Raw genomic sequence first — 21,853 nt, 5'->3', positions numbered from 1 at the left:
CTGACACTTTTAATGAAAGCACGCCCAGAATCCAGGCCTTACAACATGATGGACTTTATTGGCACAAAAATTAGGCTACCGCAAGGCATCTAAACACAAGAATGCTTTGTGTATTTTGCTTGAAATATCTATCATTGACAAAATCGTCGCCATCCAAAGCTTTTGAATGCCTCGCAACTACTTTCTGGATCCCCCCAAATGCACAAAGAATAGGAACACAAGCAAAAATAGTGGGAAACGTGGATATTCGACTAGGGTTTTGAGTTCTCTTTACCCCCAAGTTCACCTATTTTCCTCCTCCAAACCCACAAATGTTGAAACATTCAATGTTAATACTTCGTCCCTTTATTTTCTGTGCTGTTGTGACAACAGCCCGGATAATAAAAACTTCTGCGAGGCCCCCATTCCTGCCATGACACCCTGCTCTACAGCAACTGCCATTCCATGCAACTTAAAACATGCTCCAATTGTGTCGTCACAAGCTTCAACTGCAGTCTGGTTGCGCTAAGTCGGAGCTGGGCGAGTCCAGTTAACCAACGGCTCATTCTTAGACATTGCGCATTTTCCCACACCTAAGCAAGGTGATTTGGGTCCCAGAAATGGCTTGGCCACATTACCTAGCCATGTCTTTGAGGCTTGTCTTGGAAAAAGAGGCCTTCCTTTTTTCTCCTCCACAGCTCCCAAAGTTTGAGAAAAGCTGTTTTCCCTCCACCCTCAAGCTGCAGTCCGTCTTGACTCCCCATCACTTCTGAGAAAAACTCACATGGGGATACCAGGCCCTAGCGAGGGAGGCCAGGAAAAGGTTTGGACACAAGTCTTCTATTACCAGAAAGGGCACCTGGAGGAAAAGAGACCAGACATGAAGCAGTGAAACGACTGGGCCTGGAAGCCCCATGCGACCGGGCCTAGTTTATTTTTGATGTCCAACGGAGCTTTCCGTGGGAGTTCGTGAAATAGATATGGCATAGGAGGAAAAAGAGAGAGAGAGAGAGAGAGAGCTGGCTGTATGACAGGGAAAAAAGGAATTTAAAAAAATCCAAGGTTTTTTGGGCGCTCGAAAATTCTTTCAGGATCCCCATCAATGAGGAAGAAATAACATTTCCTCCCTGATCCAGCAGGTAGCCAACCATGTGATTTGTTATGACATGACGTCGGTTGGGAGATGGCTTTAACAGGGGCCTGTGTGCAGGGTCAAGCATTCTGTTGCAAGTCAGAACGATTAGAAGCTCCCTCTCAAATGAGAGGCAGTAATATCTTTCCCATGCACTGGGGGCATTTATAGACCATCTTTCAACAACTGTCACCAACATATATTTTATAGGTAAGCAGTAACAGGAGGCCGCTCTAGCTCCTAAGTTCTGCTGGTGGCCTTTCCATTACTACCAGGGTGACCGTGGTGGGAGGGCCAGAAAAATCCTTTGGGAAAGATCCAGAAGGGCCTTTCTTAAGTTGGGTTCCAACCTACTTTCCAAGAACAGGCACGACTCGGGGCTACTATGGCAAACTGGCCACTGCATTTCCATGTTCCATGAACAGAGGAGCGTTTCATCAATTTAACAGTGCTCCTTGCCCCGACGGGCTCTGTGAGAGCCAGGCAAAGGGCTAGGCAACTTGTGTGGCCCATCAGGGATAGCTGGCAGGTAGTGAACAAGCCACCTGATGAACCATTTCCGACTCGGCTCTCTCAGAGCCCAGCGGGCAAGCATCAGGCCCTTTCCAAGGCTGAGCTGAAAAGCCTCCAAACTCACCATCCAATGTAGCACTGGCACAGGTTCTCGTGGGAAGTGGCCTGCTTAATGAGCAGCTCCACCTGGGTGGGCACGTCCAGGGTTTCGTCATGGGAGAAGTCTCGTCCTTGGCAAGGGAAGAACGAGAGGAGGGTCAGGAAACGGGCCCCTTCCTCTGCAAGGCTGGCGGTGGTGTTGAAGGGAGCCAGCCAGAAAACTAACCAGTAGAACTCATCCATCACGGGTGAGACAACAATAGTTTCTATTCTGGGTTCATAATTTTTCACACTTGCTGGATGTGAGTGCTTAGACTTGCCTTCCAGAACTCACCCTTTCCCATCAAGTCTTGGCTCACTCCCTCATTTTCTGTCCTGATCTCGCACCATCTATTTCTGGCTTCTCTGCTCCTCCCCACCTTTCACGATCATCCCTCGGGATGACAGCTAAAGATTGTAAGTTCTTCGGGACAGGATCCTCTGCTAGCATGTCCTTATAAAGGGATCCTGAGAACAGGGATGCCGTGCAAAATGCCAAGAAACCCCAAACGGTGCTCCCCCGCCCCAAGTCCATGTGAGCGTTTGGTAAAAGACGCACAACTTACTTACCAGTGAGTTTATCGCGGACTCTGTTGATAATCTGAATAGCTTTCTTATTTAGAGCTTCTGGTTTCACAAGACCATCCCCTACTAGAAAGAAAAAGACAGGCAATAATTAGATTTGAAAATCCAGAGCAATCCATCTGCAATTACTTATTTGCATCACTGCTAGAATCAATCCCAGAACTCAGTTTTCTTGACCCTGATTAAAGGGGGAAATAATCATATCCGTAACAGGGTCCTCAGTCCAATTCTGAGCATCCCAACCTCATACATGAACAAAGGGAAACTCCCCGTGAAGGGGAGCCAGAGAAATTTCTGTGCAAGTCAAGCTGGAGTCCTTGAGACTTTTGAGTTGTGGGCCAAGTGGATAAAGGGGGTTTTGTGACAGTGAATACAGTATAACAACATTCTCCCTTCGCCTGGAGGCTTAACACGAAAGGATACCCTCTCTAAACTTACTGAAGGAATGGATAGACTCAGGCACTGTTGTTCCAGCTTTCTTATGGGCCGTTTCACCCAGCTCCACGCTGTCCAACATTTCTTTAAAAAGGAGGAAAGTGGTCAGATAAAGACAAAACATTCTGCTCGTGATCTTTCTTGTGCTGCATAGCTTTGGTTCAAGCTGTGAGCTGCTTGGGAGAGAGACACTTAGTTACTAGCCACTGTGTTTCCAGATGGTGAAAGAGAGGACAGTTAGGTCTGGCCTAGCCCCCTGCCCTCTCTTGCAACTGAGAAGGCCTCCATGGGGCTCCAAGCCGCCTCCCCTCCCTTCCCCATCAACCGAGGGGAAAAGGGCAAAGGTCAGGGGGTAAAGAGCTTTGCAAAGAAGCGTCGGCTCTTTTGTGCTTCCTTCTTGCTGCAGTTTAATCCAAATTAGAGAAAGGAGAGGAACTAAAACAGGGTCCCCATCCAACGAGGAACGCAACGCAGAGAAAAACGGAGGCCCCTGCTCACCGACTGACTGGCCGGCAGAGTACGAATCTGTCCGGGTCCGAGATCGCTTGTTGCCTTTCGCGTTTGCTGCAAAGAAAGGAAGTGGGTCATTTCAGGTTCCCCACCGTGATGGGAGCACGTAACAGCAATGCCTCTTGTTGTGAGAGGCAACTAGTTTCGGAGGAGTATTTACGTAAATCCTACGTGTAAGGGGCTTTGGTTTCTTTTACCCAATTAAACAACATTCACTTTTGTTTCCTGCTTTTTCGTGCCTCATTATAAACCTCTCTGCTTTGACTTCTGCTTACTAGTTCAATTGGGCTTGCTCAAACCTGCTGTTTTAATCTCTACTTTACCATCCCTGTTCCTGTATTTTATTATGCTATTAACAGACTTATTTAGTTTTATATGGCTGAACTGCCTAGAATGGCGTCAGAACAACAGAAAAGCCGGGAATCAGTTTCTTTACGTCAATAGACCTTGTAAGAGGAGAGCCATGTTAGTCCTACGGTAGCCAAAAATCAGGAATCCGGCAGCACCTTTTCCAACCAACAGGTTTTATTAAAAGGCATAAGCTTCCACGAGCTGTAACTCGCTCATGCATCGGACAAAGCGAGCTGTAGCTCAGAAAAGCTCATGCCTCTTAAAGAAACGGATTAGTCGGGTAACGTGCAACCAGATGCTTGATTTTTAGATGAGGAAGTATCCTGCACTGGTTTTTGGGACGCTGCACGGGAGAGAAGCGATTCAGGCGAGCTGGATCCCCAAGCCGCTGTCCTTTCATTTCAGGCCAACGTACTGTCCATCAGCCTCCAGTTGAGCAAGGGATCGTACACGAAGGCTTCTAAGACGGCCATGACGCTGTCTTTGTGCTCTCGTAAGACTTCCATCACAGTGTGGCAGGTAATTCGGTAGTTTCCATCTAAGCCAGTGACCTGAGGGGGGGAAAGGAAAGGGGGGGAAAGAGTCAGCAAGGGGTTCTGATCCAAATACCCTCTTCAGAATTTGGTAGGCCAGGGAGGCTTGGCGGGCATTCTGGTGCGCTTTCCAAAAGCTGTGCAAGGAAGCCAAGCAGGGCCTGGCTTGACTTAGGTGGGACATCCATCTTCTGACGGTCCAAAGTTGAGATGCCAATGAGGTACGTGAGCAGGACTTCCAGTACATTACTAACCAGCAGTAAGGGTGGTGTTAATTCCTAGCAAGTTTCCTGGAGTGACTGTCCATAATGCCTTGCGATGTGGTGGAGGTGTGAACAGCAATGTCGCCCCATCAAAATTGGTTGCCGGAGAACAATTGTCCGTGAACCTCCAGTTCCAACAATATTTTTAGGAGGCCTTCTGAGATGTATCAGTTCACATGGAGCAGAGGCCAAGGAGGGGGACCAGGAAAGGCAAAAGTTCCCAGGAAGGCACCCAGGTGCCCGGTTCTGCCCTTAAAAACGGTTTTCAGCACTGCAGGATCTGGCTTACCTCCATGGCGTTGGTCAACATCCTCGTTAGCCTGAAAGGGATCTTCTCGGGGAATTTCTCTCGGGTCATCGCAACCTAAAATCCAGACAAAGTGAAGCCAAAGAAATGAAGAGATGCTTCAAAGGATGGAATTGGGAGGGCTGAAAGACATTAAAGCAGAGAAGAATTGCGGCTTGGGTTCCTGACATTTTAATTTAAATTGCCCAAACTGACTCAGGACTGTGGTAGTGAGGAGCGATGCGATGCCTCGTCCTCCTATTCAATGTCCTTCCCTGATCTTCATTCTTCTTTGGCTTCAGCTCCTACTAACCCCACAGCAGAAAACCCCAAAGTACCTACGTTTAAGTTAACATTAAAAGAGAGAGAGATCAGATCTTTCTGCGTGTCTTGCCACTTTGGCCCTGAGTTGATATGAAATAAGTAGTGATTTTCTCCTGTCTTTATCTTAACTTTGGCTGAGTGCCTTCATTTCTAAAAAAGCAAATCTCACCATCTTACCTCAAAGCAATCTCCAAAATCGATGTGTAGAATTTTGCCACTCAGTCGGTCCAGCATAAGATTGGACGGGTGCCTGTTTGAAGGAACAACACTGTTTATTAGTAAATTTGGGCAGGAACTCAGGCTCTCGTATCCTACCATTAAACCCCCCAAAACTATTAAATAAAGCACAATTCTACTCTGCTCAGCCCTCCCCTTCTCTGCACAAAATTTTAGGTGGCATATATCTATGGGCACTGCATACAATTCAGCAGTTGGCTTACATTACTGTAATTTAGTGTGATTTATGATAGCTGATGTCTGTGATCAGGGAAGGGATTGTGAATGCCTTTTTTATTCTTTAGGGGAAATATGTTTAGTTTCACTTGCCTATCACCAAGACCCAAAATGTAACCGACCATCGACATCACAGCTAATGAGCGAGTGTAATTTGTTCTTCGGTCAAACCACACCTAAGGAGAAACAGCAGATCAAAAAGTGGGTAACTATGCCCAACTGGGAATAATTTCTTTTTTAAAAAAAGAATGTGGAATAGCAGCTATTTCAGCTCTTGATACAGATATTTAATAATGGAAGTGGACAGTTTTATCAATGTGGCATTTCATCCAAGTTCTGCTCTAGTACTCTCCCAACTCTTCCTTGAATCTTGCCTTTCTGCCTGAACTACACAGCAGTGAATCTCAACAGTTTTCCAACAACACTAAAGTCACATATTTTCTGGGTTCAAACAAGACAGGCTTCACAAGAGTGACCAGGAACCGGCAAATTAGCTGTACCTCTGAGCTGGGACTTTTCAGCCACAGAAGCTTGGCCAGATCATCTCCAGCTGTATTGTTGACTGCATGTTCAAATACTTCCACCTTTTGCATCAGAGTGAGATGGTCGTAATCAGGAGCCATCTAAGGATAATTAGATTAGCAACATCCATTAGCCATTAATGCTCTTTTCAGGGAAGAGAAAAAGTTTGAATAGGTAGGAGAGAAATGCAGGAACTTTTCTGATACTGAGTGAGGCTGCGGTTCCCATGAGCGAGACCGGCTAGCAGACCGTCTTCTCTCAGCCTGACCTGCAGATTCAGGGTTGAAATATACGAGCTGCAAAGCTCTCAAGATTGAGCAAGGCCGCACCACCGTACCCTCAGCATGATGCGATGTTCAATGTTGAGCAGAATCTTCTTCTTCTCCCGATAGTCTCGAATGAGCGCGTGCAGCGTGTCGCAGTGAGGCACCCAGCCTATAAGTCCGGAGTTGGTAGAAAGTGGAATCACCGCATAGCGCTGGATGCTACAGGAGGAGAGAGGAGGAGAATCTGCGTTGAAAAGGCTGGGTTCTGTACACCAGCAGAGTTTGGAATGGAATTAAAAATGCGCTCGAGAACAAAGGGGGGCTGAGATGCATGCTCTCGCAACTGACTCACACAATCTGCTGTCTGTCGGCTTAGCTGGAGTGCCCTGCAACCATGGCCGAGTGAGCGCCAAATAAAGACTCCGCTGGCATTGGCAACTTCATGCTACTTCCTCCCAGCCTTAAAATGGGGCTGCTAATTATTGCAACATTCAAGAAAACCTCTCGTAACGTTATGGCAACTCGGCCGTAGTTCTGTCTCTGTCTTCTGTCTAATTTCTCCCTTTTGTGCTGAAGGAGACCTCTCCACCCATCTTTTCTAACAAGCCATTTATCCTGGTCGTGACAAAGCCCGGGGCACCTAAGGTTTTTGCGGAGGGACGTCGGGTCGTTGGCGAGGAGCGTGTTCACGAGGCCGAAGAGCTGCATCACTCGTTCGTCCTGGCGAAGATCCTCGTGACCTTTCAGCAGAAACACAAACTCGTGCCCGTTGCTTCCTGTGTGAGAGGAAAAGATCTCTTGAGGTGGGTGAACTGGTGAAAATCTGGGAAGCCAAGAAAGGACTTGTGTCCAAGGCAAACTGGAAGACGCCCACCCCCCAAATTTGGAGGTTGAATATTGTGTTGCTTTGGTTAAGTTCCCACAGGCAAATAATAAACTAATTATGGACAGGGCAAAATATACTAGAATAAACAAGCATTTTATAGTCCAAATGTCCTCTGATTCTTTTCGAGCTTCTTCAACGGCCACCACACCCACCAATTTAACTCTTCTACTTCGTTAGCTGTGATGCATTTCTATGACTGGCCTTGCCGCCTCAAAGGAACTGCTAATGAACTGGATGGCTAAATGTAATCGATTTGTTCTGAATCCTGAGAGGTACATGAATAGGATACGGCTGCCAAAGGAATAATTGCACTGGCGTGTTATTCCGATGTGACGTCTTTTTAATTGGATGCGTTTCTGCAAGAGAGAACTGGAAACGTCTACCTCTGAAGTCAAGCAACGAAGTCGAACCAGAGGGAACCCGAGAGAAGTCAGAGGTCTCTGAGAAGCCCAGCGCATGACCTGAAGGAGGAATAGCACTTTCTTCACCCATCAGAGCCCATTGCTCACCCATTAAAGTCAACTTCCTCGGCCTCTGTTTGGACGTGATCACTTGCAGGGACGGAGCGATGGACTGAATGCGGATGACGGGCTGGTTGGGGTCGTACGTTCCTGGGACAGCCAGCTCCAAGTCACGGCACATAAGGAGTTTGGGAGAAACGTACTGGAGCTCCAAGGAAGTCAACTGTCGGCAAGAGGGGAAGCAAGCAAAGAAAACGGCTTAGGGCTTGTTTCGAAGGGTCCGCGATGCTGTGCAATGGCAGATCCCCACGGGAGCAAGACTTCTCTCTCCCCACACCTGAGGCAGCTGCTTGGAGATGCGCCGGAAGACGTGGTAATAGAGGTCCCAAGCTTGGGTGAGGTCCTTGACGTTTCCCGACTTCATGTACTTTCTGCACCACTCCTGCGCCTCCATCAGATCTCTGCCATAGGCCTGCGGAAAAGGAAAGAAGGGCTCTGGGCTTAGGGGAATTTCCGTCATCTGCAAATTCCTTCTCCCTTACTTTCCCCTGGTGGACAAGCAACCTAAAATAGCCATGATTTGGGGTTTCCCTTTCTAGAGAAAATGACTGCTCGTGGCTTTTGGCTGACAGCTGGAAGGCCTCTGAGTTGGGAAGCAAAAGATACAAGACCGGGGCATCTCGCAATTCATTGTGCAAGACGGAGGCTGTTCATTCAGGTCAGCGTCCCTATGTGAACTCAAATTCTTGGGGTTTCTTTTTTATGCCCAGCCCGGACCATGATTTGTTTCTCCTGGACTGGCAGTGGGCCAGGGCGGTCCCTCTTTCACCGATACCTGATTGAAGGAGGTTTCCTTGAGAGTCTGAGGCCCACGCTCCATCATGGCGTGCAACGGCTCGAGCACTTCAAACATCCCCTTCACATTCCTCTCCCCAAAATAGAGGCGAGACGCTTCCTCCAGCCCTTCGTGCCACATCTCGTGCCAAAGGATGGCCACGCGGATCAGCTCTTCACTCACCTGGGTTGCGGAGGAGAGAAAGAGGTTGAAAGGCAAAGGGAGGGGGTCGGAGTCCAACAGCTTGGGGGGCTTTGGGCATCTTCACTGAAGCTTCCCCATATCCTCCACCCCAAGCAGCCAAAGCTGCAGCATCAGAGATCAGTTCTAACCCAGACCGACTGCTAGAGGGAGCCACGCCATTTTTCTCAGGCGACGCTGAAAGCTGGTTCTTATGCAATTCCAGCATTTGTAACAAAAGGGATCCCCACAGAGGGTTTAGCAAGCTCTCTTTCCCATTTCTTGTCTTGGCAACAGCAGAGGGTGTGCCTGGAGGCAAGAGAGCTTCAACAGACCAGCAGTTTCCCAAGATTTGGAAAAGGATCTCCTTCTCTAACCAAGCTTGCTTTAAGTAGAGTTTAGGGAACCAGTACGTAGTGGTTATGGTTCTGAGGAGGGGCAACAGCTTGGAAGTGATTCTCCAAATAAGGATCATAAAAGTTAATAAGCCAGAGCAGAACCGTATGTAGCATGAACGCACACATTGGTGGAGAAGCAGACAGAAACCTTGGGCTTTTAATACAAAACCTTTTAAAAAATCCACTCCATCAGAGCCCTGATCAGACTCTTTCAAATTCTGCATACTCTAAATATGCACGCAGAAGAAAGTTAAGCAAATCAGTGTTTGTAAAACTGTAATTAGAAAAGAAGAAGAAAAGGGAAGAGGATTTCTACAAAGGCAAAGCTGGTAAATGGGACCATCAGCAGAAGTATAAATTCATTGAAATGATATAAATCTAAATATATAAAACAGGGTGAAAATATAAAAGAATAAAGAGGCTTTTCTCCCATGGTTCTGCACGTGGTAAAAGGATGGCCGGAAGATGTAGAGAGGAACGTGAGCATGCTTATGTCACCCACCATCATGGCTTGCTGGACTAGCGTGTTGCTGTGTTCGCACATATTTTTCAAGATCTTGTTCGCAGCATTGTGCCGGGCTGTTGTCGTTGACTTCGATGCAACCGTCAGTGGATAGATCAAAGCCTACAGTAGGAACCGGAAAGGAGCAATGCCTCAAAGCTTGCTCGGTCTGGAGTCTGAAAGGTGTGTGTCTGTGTGTGTGTGATTGTGCATGCGTGTATATGCGTGGAGGGTGATCTCACCTGTGGATGGTACCTTCCAATGTCTGTGAGCAGCTGGTAAATGAGTCGACCCACCAAAGGGCGAGGTGTGTCAATTCTTGCAATCAGCTGCGGGATCACCTGATTTTCAGGGGGGCGAGAGAGAGAGAGAGAAGAACGGGGAAATGATTCTACCACCTTTCAAAGCTATGTAACCTCGCAACCCAGAGAACAAATTCCACCATTAGGACGACGGATGGAGGAAGAGATTAATTGCTTTTAAAGCTTGAGGACACACACAGCACGATGACTGAATTGGTCTAACTGTTGCATAATGGCCATTCTCATGCTGTCCTTAAGAGTCAGACGGGCAGTTCGTATTTCAGGCCAGCCCCTTACCTGGAGCCAGGTGTCGATCTGGATTGCCTTGACCCCTTCCACCAAGGCTTCATTGACTTCTGGCCAGTGGCCATAGTCAAACCACAACGTAAGAACCCTGGAGAAAGAAGAACAGATTCCATTAGCTCCGTTTTCTTCCTAGAGAAGCAACTGAAAGGGAAGGCTCAACTTTGTCCCTGGACCTAACCTCCCCCCAAACTGACGATTAAAGGTTTAAAATCAAAAGTCCCACCCTCTCCGACATCAGGCACCTGAGAGTATCCTGCAAATTGTTTCCGCGGGACAACGAGATGGATCGGAAGAAGCCCTGCACTGCTGGCACGGTGTACAGCAGGAGCGTTTTGGACAAGTCCTGTAGGGAACAGAGATTGCGGGATGAGTCTCCCCCGGAATGAGTGGAGGGCAAGGAGGCTCGGACCCTGCGGTGCCCCGGGAGCAGCCTGACCTCAGTGACCTTTTTCTGCACGGGAGAAGGGGCAGGGCTGTTTTCAGCACTCTCAGCCTCGCTTTCGCTGTTGCTGCCTTCCGTGTTGGCGCTGGTGACGCTGGTCCCACTGGCGTGGCGCAGCTTCTTCTTCTCATCCCGGGCCTGGTTCTGGAGCTTGTAGTGCAGGACCGCCTCAAAGTTCATCACTGCCCAGGCGTGCCATGCCTGGAAAAGCACAGGCACCGCTGGAATGATCCTGGCCCTCCCTTGAGGCCATGGACTGAAGCACAGCCCCGTCCTTGAGTCATTCATCCACCTTTTCGATTCCAGAGCCATGTTTTCCCCAGAAGCAACAGATAATGGGCTCACCCTCCCTCCTCCAATTTTCCCCTTGTAAAGGAGGCTGGGCTGAACAAGAGGCCCAAGTCACCAATGAGTTCCCTGTCATCCAAATGTCCTTTCATCCGATAGCTGTGATTCCCTCTCCTTTTTCAAAGACATCGATTCAACCTTGTTTTTCCTGATCAACTCCCCCTTTTTCCACTTGGCTCTTCTCTCAAACCTACCCAGTTGTTCACTTCAAACTGTAACCTTCTGGGCCACACCTGCTTTCCTAAACGCTGTGTGCTGCTTAGCCAATTCTGGTGTATGGTGAGCAATAAAAACCCAATTCCAGTTGCACTATAAGCCATCCAAATGAAAACGGTGGAGCTGGAGATAGGGTGTGAAGCCAAGGTGGCCCAGGTCCAGGTGAGGATCTTCAGCTCGACTTTACACTGTTCCTTAAAACTTTCAGAACCTCATCTCACTCCGCAGGCTGGTCGAACCTTGACCCACCTGGTTTAGCACTGCCATCACTTCCCCTCCAAGGTTTCAGACCAGAGTGAGTCCCTCCTGGGTTCTGGTTTCTGAGGCCTGCAGCACGAGCGCCCTGGCACCCAGCAACGGAGAGACCTGCCGGCAACATCTCCCGTGGCTTACCTTGTACCAGTTGCGGTCATGCTCTGTAGAGGCGCTGTAGTACTGCAGGACTTTAGGGATGGTGCTCTCGTTGATGCCCTGCAGGTTCAGCTGCCACTCCCCCAGTTTCAGGAAACACCTGGGGGCAGGACAAACAAAGGACCGCCATCTGGTTTACCAACAAGACTTCCTGGTTAATGATGTCACTGTCGGGAGCTCTCTGGCCACAATCTGGGCTCTGGATCACGGATGGTCAGCAAGAGCGAGGCCCAGCCCACCTGTGAGTGGCACCTTCAGGAGTCTGGAGGTGTGTCAGCATCAGGGCCCCAGGAAGGGAACTCGAAGGGCTCACATGTCTCCTTAGGGAGTATTATATTTGCACTGCTGACCCCCGTTTCCAGAGAGGTCACTGGTGCAAAGTCTAACAGCTACCTCAGGAGATGTTTACATCCTTCTTGGAAGACTTCAGAAACATACTGATTGCTATAAGGTCGATGACAACACAGAATATGTCAAGACTGTTCACTGAACAGCTGTATAATCCAACAGAGCAGTACATTCAGGTGAATAAATACCCCGAGAACCATCTTATTCTGGGGTATTGAAACCCCCGCTTGAGTTTCAGGAGATTAGCCTTCCCTAGGCAGGGAATATCAGTAGCCAGCTGATACGAGGAGATGAACTTTTCATTATGCAAGAGGAAGAAATAAGAACCTGCTCATTTCTTCCCCTTATCGGCAGCCTCCAGGAAGGGAGGCTGCTGTTTCTGGGTTCGGCAGGGCCGTCACTCACCGGGCCATGAGCTTGTGAAGCTCTTGCCGGTGCTGCTGATCCTCGGTGGCGATGGCGTGCTGCGCTTGCTGCTGCATCATCTGGACAAAATGCTGCATGTGCTGGAAGGCATCGATCTGCAAGGCAGGAACCAAATCAAGGTGTTGCGACGTGTCACCGTCGGGTTCTGAGGATTAGGAAACTGCCTCCCTCCTTTCAGGGACCACTTAGGGCTTCCTCCCCAACATAAGCCCCGCTTCCTCTGCTCTGAAAAGCCAGGCCCTCACTCCGTAATGCTTCATCTATTCCGCTGAACGTATGTTTGTCTCCCCTTCCTTTAAAAATAAATAAATAAATAAAAAATACTTTATAACTTAAAGAGTAGAATTAATGGCAACAAGGCTCCCTTGACGTGGAATCGAATGACATCTAATGACAGGCCCGTCTCAAATATTCCACTTTAAAAAAATGCGGCACTTAAAAAAAAATGCAGGAAAAAACCACGCGGAAGCAAATGTAAAGAAAAGGAGAAATATATACACACCCCACAAATTAATGATTAACACCACAACAAACAAAAAGGTAGTAAAAATAAAATAGACAAAGAAATAAACAGAAAAAAAACCCCCTAAAATTATCTCCTAAGAAAATATTCCATTCTTAGGTAAAATAATTGAGAAAGCTCTGGATGTCTTTGGCTGAAACCAATGTTCTGGACCCATTTTGACTGGGGTTTCCTCCAGGATAAGGCTGTTTGTGGGCTAGAGGATTCACTCTGCCAAGAACTATTTGTTGCTGGGCATTGAGATCTGCAAGGAACTATGGTGTGTATGGAAGTTCTTGTGCAAAAAGCTTATTTCTTCAGCAACCAGAGACACTGAAACATAGACAACTCCAGAAAAGGCAAGGAAAGGCCACGTTCTCCTCAAAACTGGAGGATAAGTGCCAAGGAAGGAAAGGCGACTCGGACGCTGTTCTGTCTGCCAGCATAAGAGAGAGAGAACGCTGCAGGGAGAGGGAAGCCGTTCTCAAAACCGTTGCGCTGTTTACCTTGCGGGCGCTTTTCCACATGTGCTTCATGTACGCGTAGGTCACTTGAGGGTGAAGAGTGGGCAAGGGATGGTCCAGCTGTCGGGAGGGGTCGACCCCCAGGAGCAACACCAGGGTTTTATGGGCTAAAGCCTTTGGCAAAGAAAAAGGAGGGACAGGTGAATGCAGAGCTCACATCCGTGCCTTTTCGTTTTCGAGGCCAGGGGGAGCTGTGCCATCATCTCTGCTTCCTAAACTCCTGCTCTGATTGCGTTTTATCCGTCAGGGTTTGTTCTGGAGAAAGGCACTACAGGCCATAAAGAACAGACCTTACCTTAGAGACACACCAGCTGGTTGCCCTAACTTCTGACCTAGGTCTGCTTCTCGTGGTGATCTAGCTCAGTGTTTCTCAGCTCAGCCCCTTTAAGAAGGGTGGACTTCAACTCCCAGAATTCCCCAGCCAGCCTTGCTGGCTGGGGAATTCTGGGAGTTGAAGTCCACCCTTCTTAAAGGGGCTGAGGTTGAGAAACATTGCTCAAGCTCAATGTCAGGTGGAGACCAGAGTTACTCACCAGCCTGCCGCTCTTGCCACACAAGCTGGCGTACTTCAGCCACATTCTCATGTCTTCGTGGGGGTTGACAACGAGCGATCGGACCATGAGGATCCGCTGCCAGTCCTCTACGATCCGCTGGCACCCCTAGGAAGAAAGGGATTTCTCAACAGCCTTCTCTTTTTGGCATTCCTGACTTCCTGGAATGAAAGCGGGCATCGGGATGGCACCAGATGTTGAGAGAACTACCTATCCACAGCTCCCACTGGTAACTTAATAGAGAGTTGCACCTGTACGGACCTGCAAGACGTCTCCTTTTGGCAGAACTTCTTTTTTATGTGTAGAATCTGGATTTTCCTACCAGAAAAATTGGGTTCCCTTTGGGCATAACGCTGAAGGCGTTCAGTGCCAGAGATGTATGGATTCAACTGCACCTGCTATTTAACTATTTAAGCATCTAGGAGGGACCCAGAAGCTGTCTAGAGTTTTCTCTGCCTTCCACAAATAATCTTCTTTTCTCCCTGGAAGCCGGGAGACCAACGGCAGGCCGTTGAATAGGCAGCGCTGCGTTCAGGTGAAACGCTCAAGCATCTGATGCAGACCGTTGGAACGGGCTGCCTAGATCACCAGGGATCATTTGGGGCGACTTTTCCACCCATCTAAAATTAGAGAGGAAACATGATGCTCCTTGAAGCTTTTTCTTTAAACTGACTTTCCACTAAGGGATCTAGCAGCGCGTGATAATGAGGAGAAAGGGCCAGAACTACATGTCCTTTTTTTGCCCTGTCTTCCTTCTTTGCAGGGAAATCAACAGCTGCGTCTGTAGACTTTCCCCATCGGCTTTTCCTCGCCGGTGGAATGTTTTCTGAGCTCTTCCAGACAGGAATATTGCTCTGGAGGCAACATGGTTCCCAGACGGCACAGGAAAAAGAAAGAGATCTGTTGGCCGCGACACGCACGCAGGTTCTGTGCTGGGTGGACCCAGGCGGGGGCACAACAGGAAGGAAGGAAAAAACGGGGGTGACAAAACTGGGATCCTGTACTCTGTTTGTGGGGCTGGACGGGGAGGACACAACCCTCCAGGTAAAGGCCTGGGAGGCCCTGGCTACAGGTTCTACAGCTTTACCTGCAGTCTCTCCCACCAGATCTGGCGGAGGATCTCCCGCCGTTCTGGCACAAGCTTGTACTGGATAACTTCTTCCAGCTCGGACAGCATCTGGCAGGAGACCATCGCCTACAGAAAGGAGGTTGGCACAATCATCACTGGCCCGGAATGGATCCCCAAGAAAGGATTGCGGTCCCGGGTGGGGAGTTGAGATCCTCACCCCGTAAGCTCGACTGTAACTCTCTCCCGCCATGGCCGTCAGCTCCGCATCGAGGAGATCTCGGGCTTTGTCAATGCACTGGGGGAGAAAAGACAAAGAAAAAGTAACACCACCACCGAGGAAAAGCTCTCCAAGCAGAATGCAGTGCTAAAATGGCTTTCTCTCCTTTTCTCAAGAGGTTGAATTCTTAATTTTGTCTCCAGAATCCCAGTATTTTGATTGCGATTCTCATGATTAGCAGTGCAACTGAAGTGGCTAAGCAGTCTATAAAAAGAGAAGAAAAGAGGTGCTAGGTAAAAAATCACGTAAAAGAAAAAGCAGGAGACAGGATGAACTGAACCGATAACGCCAGAGGGAACAGATGCTTCTTAGAGAACGTGAGGAAGTCCCGAGAGAGAAAGGAGTCACTCAGTTATCTGGTGAAAAATTTTGTGGCAGGGAAACCAAAGACAGCTTTGGAGGAGAGAGAGACTCCGTGGAGCAGCAGATGAACAAGATAGTTATAGCCAAGAAAAACATCTGTGATCTGGACAAGGAGGTACAGGCCATTTAGCCTCTGGATGCCAAGAGAAAGGAAGAAAATATTGAAAGGGAGAGAAAAAATGTTGAAGCAAACATGAACAAACAAGTTAAACCACCAGTGTGATCTTCAACCTCAAGACTTCCCTACCAAGCAGGGACATTGTTGGCACTGTCTGCCCACCCCCGTCCCCCACCAGCCTTGCTCAAACGGGCCTTTAATTCCAGGCTCTTCCCCCAGGCCTTGGACTGGGCAGGGTGGTGGGCCCTGGTGGGAATGCTGTATGTTTAAAACGGTCTTGGCTTTATTTCATCCAGATGGCCACGCTCCTCTTTTTTCCATTGTACGTCTGTTTCCAGGCGGCCTTACAAATTTGATCAATAAATATTCCAAGGCAGCCCAGTTCAGATCTTGGGAATGCCCTTCCTGGAACTTCAGCTGAGCTCCCGAACAAGAAGCCCCTGTAAGAATTTCCCCTGAAGGGCCACGGCTTCCTCCTTGCAGGACATGCCACGCGCCCTCTCGATGGTTCCATGGCCATGGAACCAACTCCTCTGTTTGGAATCTGAACCGGTCCTCCTTCTGTCTAAACATAATCAAAAGCTGAAATACTGTCACAGGATTGTGTGTTATATAATCTTTTCCCTCCTCCCACTCGGTTTCAAAATGTGAAAAAGGGTCAGGACAAAGAGAACGCCTTTCTAATGCCTGAGTGTGTTTTCCTGTTTGCATTGCTAGTGGCAGACGGTTTTTGACAGGGTCAGTGTGGATCATGTCGACTTCTTGAAGAGACATCTGTTCTACCAGCATCAAATGTGGGGTGGGACCCAAAAGCAGGCTTCTTTTGAAAGCCAGGCAACAACAATTACTGTGACCGCCTGCCTTGGCAAGACACCTAAATCTAAATGCTAAGTAACCAATGGACACTCCAGTTGTATAGTTTCTTTAGAACTACGCCCCACAGAGTTCAATGATCTGTATCTCTGGATGGGTATGGCATTATGATCTTGGCAGCTCTTGATGCTGATACTAAGCAGGTGGGCGAGTAAGAAAATATTGCGGGTTGCCAAGTATGACCCTTTTCCTCATTACAGATTAGGAGGGGGCACAAAAGAAGAGAGGTGCCCGAGACCCAGGTTCCAAAGGGGGGCTGCCAAGGTTTAGGGTGTACCTGCTGGGCCAGGGAGAAGAGATCCTGATGAAGAGCCAGCACGGCCCGGTAGAAGGCGCCATCGTGGGTGTCCCTGGGGATCATGCAGGTGTACTCTTCCATGCTGTCCCACTGCCCTGCAGAAAGAAATCAACCCAACTCACATCAGCAGGAGGATCTGGTTGATCCTAAGGAAAAGGTTTTGCCCTGGCGTTCCTGAAAGGAATCGGTCGGGTCAAACCTTGCAGTTATATTTATGATGCATCCTAAGCTTGGTTAGTGTTGACTTTGGTTTGCTCTTCTGCGGCTCAGCCTACTGTGCGAACCCAACCCACTTGGTTAGTGTCAAAGTTCAGTGGATTGTGTGAAACCAGGACATCAGTTCATGCAGAAGTCAGGTTCCAGCATGTTCAAGGAAGGCAGACTGTTTTGCCCTTTCACATTCGCCCGTGTTCAGCGTTTTACAGTCACCAGGATGCTAGGATGCTTGGCAAAACTGGGGGTGCAGGCGGGTGCCGACAGGACGACCACCTTATGTCAGTCTAAGAGGGAACCCGGGATGCTGTTTGATTTCAGGGCTGAAGCGGGCTGAGGACAGTGCCAGAGTCTCCGCAGCAGAGCACCCGATGTCTGGGAGAGCCCCTTTCGCAGAATCAAACGTGGGTCTGCCTCTGCAAGGCTCTCTTGGCCAAATGTGAACCCCAGGGATTCCCCTCCCCAAGACCCTTGAAGAGCAAAGGGCAGGGTGGATGGTCACCTAAGCCCCAAGCTGCCGCCGCTGCCATTCTGGCCATCTTTGCTTGTGTTTCGTCATTCACCAAGGTCCATTTCTCACAGCACTGCTGATGGAGCTGTCCCCTAGGAACAGACACAAGAGCCGAGATTTACAAATCCAGCAGGGCTGTTTTATGAATCTCAGCTTAGCTGGGCGGGCATTTAACTACCCTGAACAAAAGAGGTAAGTAAAAAGGACGTCTTCATTGTATGAAGCAAACAGCCCCGTGGAAAGGGACTTCGGGAGGGGGGGCACTTACCACTCCCCCAAGGCTTCCAGGCAGCGCATGCGGCCCAGCATCAGCTCCGGGTCATCCTTGTTGGTGTCCATCTTTTTGTCGTAGGCCACAAGGGCATCTTCCCACTCGTGCAGCTTCTCATACCAGGTGGCCTGAATTTCCTGGAAAGAGGGGGCAAGAAATGGGGGGTGGAAAACTCAACCCCAAAAGACATCCCCAACTGGCAACCCAGCAGCCATTGGTGTTTGGGCAGCCCATTGGAGATCTTTCTGAAGTTAAAACAGTCTTGAAACGTACCAGAGGGCCGTCTCAGACTGTTTAGCTGCCCTGAACCTTGTCAACTGACAAGGTTCTTCTTTTAGAACTGGGTCGCAGCTCCGCACTAAGGTAGACTTTTCATGAAAGAAGTCCCAAATTCACTCCTCTTCCCCTTTTGGAATGAAAAAGCTTCCTATATTCTTATCATTTTTTAAAAGGCATCTAAGCTTTGGACATCAGTAGCTGGATTGTCTTCCTCTGCTTGGACTGTCAACACAATCCCAGCACACGCAAAGCAAAGGGCGCCTGGTTGGGGAAGGGTGCCAAGGAATGAGTACGCAGTAATTCTCTTTAGAGGAGAAAGATACTTTAGACAGGCCTTAACACCCCAGTTTTCAGAAGACAAGTAAAAAGAAAAAAATAGCACCAACTCAAAAAGGCTTTGAAGCCCCCAAATCTTTCTCCAGATACTTGCTTCATTAAGACACTGTAGCAGGAGAGTCACATTCGTCTATGTTCTCCAAAAATTAGGAGGAGAAGGTAGCACCTTTCCAGGCTAACACATTTTATTAAAAGTAACTTTTTGTGAGCTGCAGCTCACCTCATCAGACACAATGATTAAGCAATAAATTAATAATATGCAAAAGAAAACGATGATATGGCAAGACACGATGGCAATCTGTGGATCTGAAAAGGTGCCACCCGACCCCTCCTGATTTTGCTACTTTTAAGGAATTTCATTTTTAATAATAGTGATAATAATAATGCAAACGCTTCTCTTTTCTTTTCCCCCTTTTTTGCTTAAGGTCCTTGCCCCAACGTAGGCTCCAGTCCAGGCTTTCTTCGGCTCAGCCTTTGGCAGTTCCTGCTGCAACAGATGCCAAGCACAGGATTCCTGTGCCGCCTGCGGGCAGTATCAAGCCGCAGATCCCGCCCCTCCACGTGAGACAAGACGGGATGCTGCCAAACGGACAAGCCGACTGAACTCATGGGGCGCCCCGTGCAAAAACAGAGGGATCCCTTACCAGCTCCCCAAAGTGCTTCATGGCATATTCCAGCACCCCAGATGCAGCCTCTGGTTGCTGCAGTTTATTGTTTATACTGCAAAGAAAGAAAAGAAGAATCACTTAGAACAGTTTCTGTTTAAAACATAGTAAAAATCCAAGTTCGCAAGAGCGGGAGACGCGGCTGCCTTGCTGAATTCTCACCACGTTTACTTTTATTTAACGGGACTCCTCCTTCCACATATTCTCGGGGAAGCTCACATTAAGAAAGCAAGATATTATTCAACAACAACGGAACAAAGAAAAACATGAAAATTTACAGCTGGTTTAGGGTGTTCACAAGTTAAATTGTGAAGGCCTAGGAAAAAATAATGATGCCTGAAAAGTCTCCCCATCGCCAGGGTGCCACAGCTGAAAAGGCCCTGCCTGATCGTCTACCATCAGAACGCCAGCCACAAATGTTTGGGCCTTATTAGTTAGATTTTCTCTGTATCAGAAAGGTTAGCAAAGATAGAAGCTCAACTTAATACTTTGAGTAGTATTAAGCAAGTGTGTTTTCAGCTGCAGTTACATATCCTCTTAAATTAAGCAACTGTCCCATAAGTAAACAGCAGAGAGGTAAAATGGCACCATTTCTCTCTTGTTCCCACCTGCTCTATTCTTTCCCCCGTCTGACCCCACCAAGTTCCTCTTCATCTGTCTCATCTTGGTCTTTCTGGTGGAACACCAGGGCCAATTGGCCACTGCAACCCTTACACAGAACTCAGGGTGAGATTAACTGCAGGATAATCTGCCCAGAGACCACTTCCATTTTCAAGCAATGAAAATCGGCTACATCCTTGAGATCCAAAACAGCTAGCTGGCGAAGATGGGAGATGGGGTCCAGCACATTTCAAAGACAACCGCTGGGAAGGCTGCGATAACTAAGTCAGCTTCTCTCAATTTTATTCTATTCCAAGCAAAATAAGGCAAGTATTTCCCTGCAGCTCGATTTCGGCTGAGATGCAACAGATAGCTTTATAGACTGAGACTGTTTCATTAAAAAAAAAAAATCGAACATGAACAAATGCAATTTGCTACGTTAGTTTCTGAAGGTATGCGCCTATTCAGTTTAACATGCTGCCCACATACTAGTATCAGACAGATCATGAAAGAAACATGAAATTATACTTTCAGAGAGCTATTGTCACCAACGAGCATAGCGCTAGATTTCCAATAGCTGGGTTAATTTACCGTAATGAATCTTTTATGTTAGTTCTTTTTAGGACGTAGAATATTTTGTACCTTTGCTAACATTTCTGTTGAACAGAAATTTTGATTTTTTGTTAAACGATTACCAGACATGTAAGTGACATATATGTTTCATGAGGTTCACAAAGTCAAGTTTGTTATCCTCAGTATGTTGCTATGGTGACAATTATGTCATCCCCATCATGTCTGACATGGGAATTACATCATTACTGTTCCCTTATGTGTGTTAGCATTTGCTTTCTCCTTGGGAGCAGGGAATTTAAAAAAACGTTATCATCTCCATCATCATCTTCATTCAGATGTGTTGTTCCAAAGGCTTTAACATTTCAGTTATTTTTTCATTAGGAACAGTATTAGTCAGATCCCTCCCCAGCAATGCCCATCACCAGGATCGGTGAGGGTGTGCTGGCAAAGAACTGAAAAGCGTAACGATTAGCTGCAATCCTGGAGAGCAGAAGCAGAGCAAATGCAAGAAGAGCAGGGAGCTTAAGATAGATGCAAAGACTGCAACAGAACAGAGGAAGAGGAACTATACTGTCCACCCCGCAAATGCAATATATCTTCTGAGAACTACATTGCAAGCATTTTATGGGCTGCTGGAAATAAAACAGAAGTCTTACAAGGGAAAGGTTTCAGAGCTCTAGCGAAACATGTCCATTTTTAGTTATGATTGCCTGTTTTATAGAGCGGATTGGGGATTCTGCTCATCCTGTTCTATTGACCTCTTTTGATTATGTCCTCTATTTTGTAGGAAATTCAGCTTCTTCTAAACAGAAGTGATACCCACAACAAAGAGTTATTCAGCAGGTGGACATCTCGATACCTGACCTGTCCCTTGTGAAAAGAGGAGGTGCCGCACACCCTAACCCTAACCCTCTTGGATTCATGTATCATCGGAGCAAGCAATCAAGCAATCTGTGTCAAACCAGCTCCCTCTTACTGAAAAGCAAACCAGGTATGGGGATTTGTCTGCTGTAGGTCAAACCGCTTGGGTTGAAGAAGGTGGTAGGGTAGCATTTTCTCACTCATATTTGAAGGTTATCAGCCTACCACTCAGCTAGAAGGATCCAAGATACGAATCTCTTGCGTTTGCTAGCCACAACCTGTTATTAGGAGCACGCGGGTGAAATCCACAATCTTAGATTATCAGCAGCTGTAGAGAGGTACCAGCATAAACGTGAGAAGACCACAGTTATCCACTCCTGTTCAAAAGACCAGGGTTTTTTTTAGTTCCTAAGCTGTCTTTCAGTGACTTGTCAACACCAGTATTATTGATGAAACAGCAAGTCATGTTTGTTGGCCACGGGCAATAAACCGTTGCTGTTCCCTGGAGCGAGTAAGAATGCTTTCCTCCTTGAGAAAGAGAATCAACACACTGCTATAAAAGTGATAAATGGCTATCGCATTCTGTTTGACAGATATAAGCATCTCGCTCTGCCTGTC

General features: G+C 47.8%; 1 protein-coding gene across 3 annotated transcripts in view; it reads right to left on the bottom strand.

Moving 5' to 3' along the window:
* Positions 1 to 37: 37 nt before the first annotated feature.
* The window catches only part of MTOR (mechanistic target of rapamycin kinase), a 45,547-nt gene continuing 23,731 nt past the window's right edge, over positions 38 to 21,853 (bottom strand). For 2 of the 3 annotated variants that reach the window (XM_007420079.4, XM_025163051.2), the window contains 30 exons: positions 19,181 to 19,256; positions 17,919 to 18,058; positions 17,642 to 17,742; positions 16,906 to 17,021; positions 15,215 to 15,292; positions 15,016 to 15,123; positions 13,911 to 14,036; positions 13,360 to 13,491; positions 12,331 to 12,446; positions 11,560 to 11,677; positions 10,597 to 10,803; positions 10,403 to 10,503; positions 10,152 to 10,248; positions 9,795 to 9,893; positions 9,553 to 9,675; positions 8,473 to 8,655; positions 7,975 to 8,109; positions 7,686 to 7,860; positions 6,931 to 7,066; positions 6,362 to 6,509; positions 6,003 to 6,125; positions 5,596 to 5,678; positions 5,227 to 5,299; positions 4,729 to 4,803; positions 4,059 to 4,194; positions 3,281 to 3,346; positions 2,786 to 2,866; positions 2,333 to 2,413; positions 1,749 to 1,854; positions 38 to 838 (listed from right to left, as the gene is read on the bottom strand). In XM_007420079.4, coding sequence (XP_007420141.1) covers positions 823 to 838; positions 1,749 to 1,854; positions 2,333 to 2,413; positions 2,786 to 2,866; positions 3,281 to 3,346; positions 4,059 to 4,194; positions 4,729 to 4,803; positions 5,227 to 5,299; positions 5,596 to 5,678; positions 6,003 to 6,125; positions 6,362 to 6,509; positions 6,931 to 7,066; positions 7,686 to 7,860; positions 7,975 to 8,109; positions 8,473 to 8,655; positions 9,553 to 9,675; positions 9,795 to 9,893; positions 10,152 to 10,248; positions 10,403 to 10,503; positions 10,597 to 10,803; positions 11,560 to 11,677; positions 12,331 to 12,446; positions 13,360 to 13,491; positions 13,911 to 14,036; positions 15,016 to 15,123; positions 15,215 to 15,292; positions 16,906 to 17,021; positions 17,642 to 17,742; positions 17,919 to 18,058; positions 19,181 to 19,256 — 3,355 coding nt within the window. In that variant the 3' untranslated portion in view covers positions 38 to 822. The remainder of the gene's footprint in view (positions 839 to 1,748; positions 1,855 to 2,332; positions 2,414 to 2,785; positions 2,867 to 3,280; positions 3,347 to 4,058; positions 4,195 to 4,728; positions 4,804 to 5,226; positions 5,300 to 5,595; positions 5,679 to 6,002; positions 6,126 to 6,361; positions 6,510 to 6,930; positions 7,067 to 7,685; positions 7,861 to 7,974; positions 8,110 to 8,472; positions 8,656 to 9,552; positions 9,676 to 9,794; positions 9,894 to 10,151; positions 10,249 to 10,402; positions 10,504 to 10,596; positions 10,804 to 11,559; positions 11,678 to 12,330; positions 12,447 to 13,359; positions 13,492 to 13,910; positions 14,037 to 15,015; positions 15,124 to 15,214; positions 15,293 to 16,905; positions 17,022 to 17,641; positions 17,743 to 17,918; positions 18,059 to 19,180; positions 19,257 to 21,853) is intronic. The other variant, XM_025163028.2, reaches the window with a different exon arrangement.

Source organism: Python bivittatus, unplaced genomic scaffold, assembly GCF_059951505.1.
Source record: "Python bivittatus isolate LINGU-HERP-01145 unplaced genomic scaffold, Pbiv_v1 ctg000090_np1212, whole genome shotgun sequence".
NCBI lineage: Eukaryota > Metazoa > Chordata > Lepidosauria > Squamata > Pythonidae > Python > Python bivittatus.
This window is presented reverse-complemented; position numbering and strand designations above follow the sequence as displayed.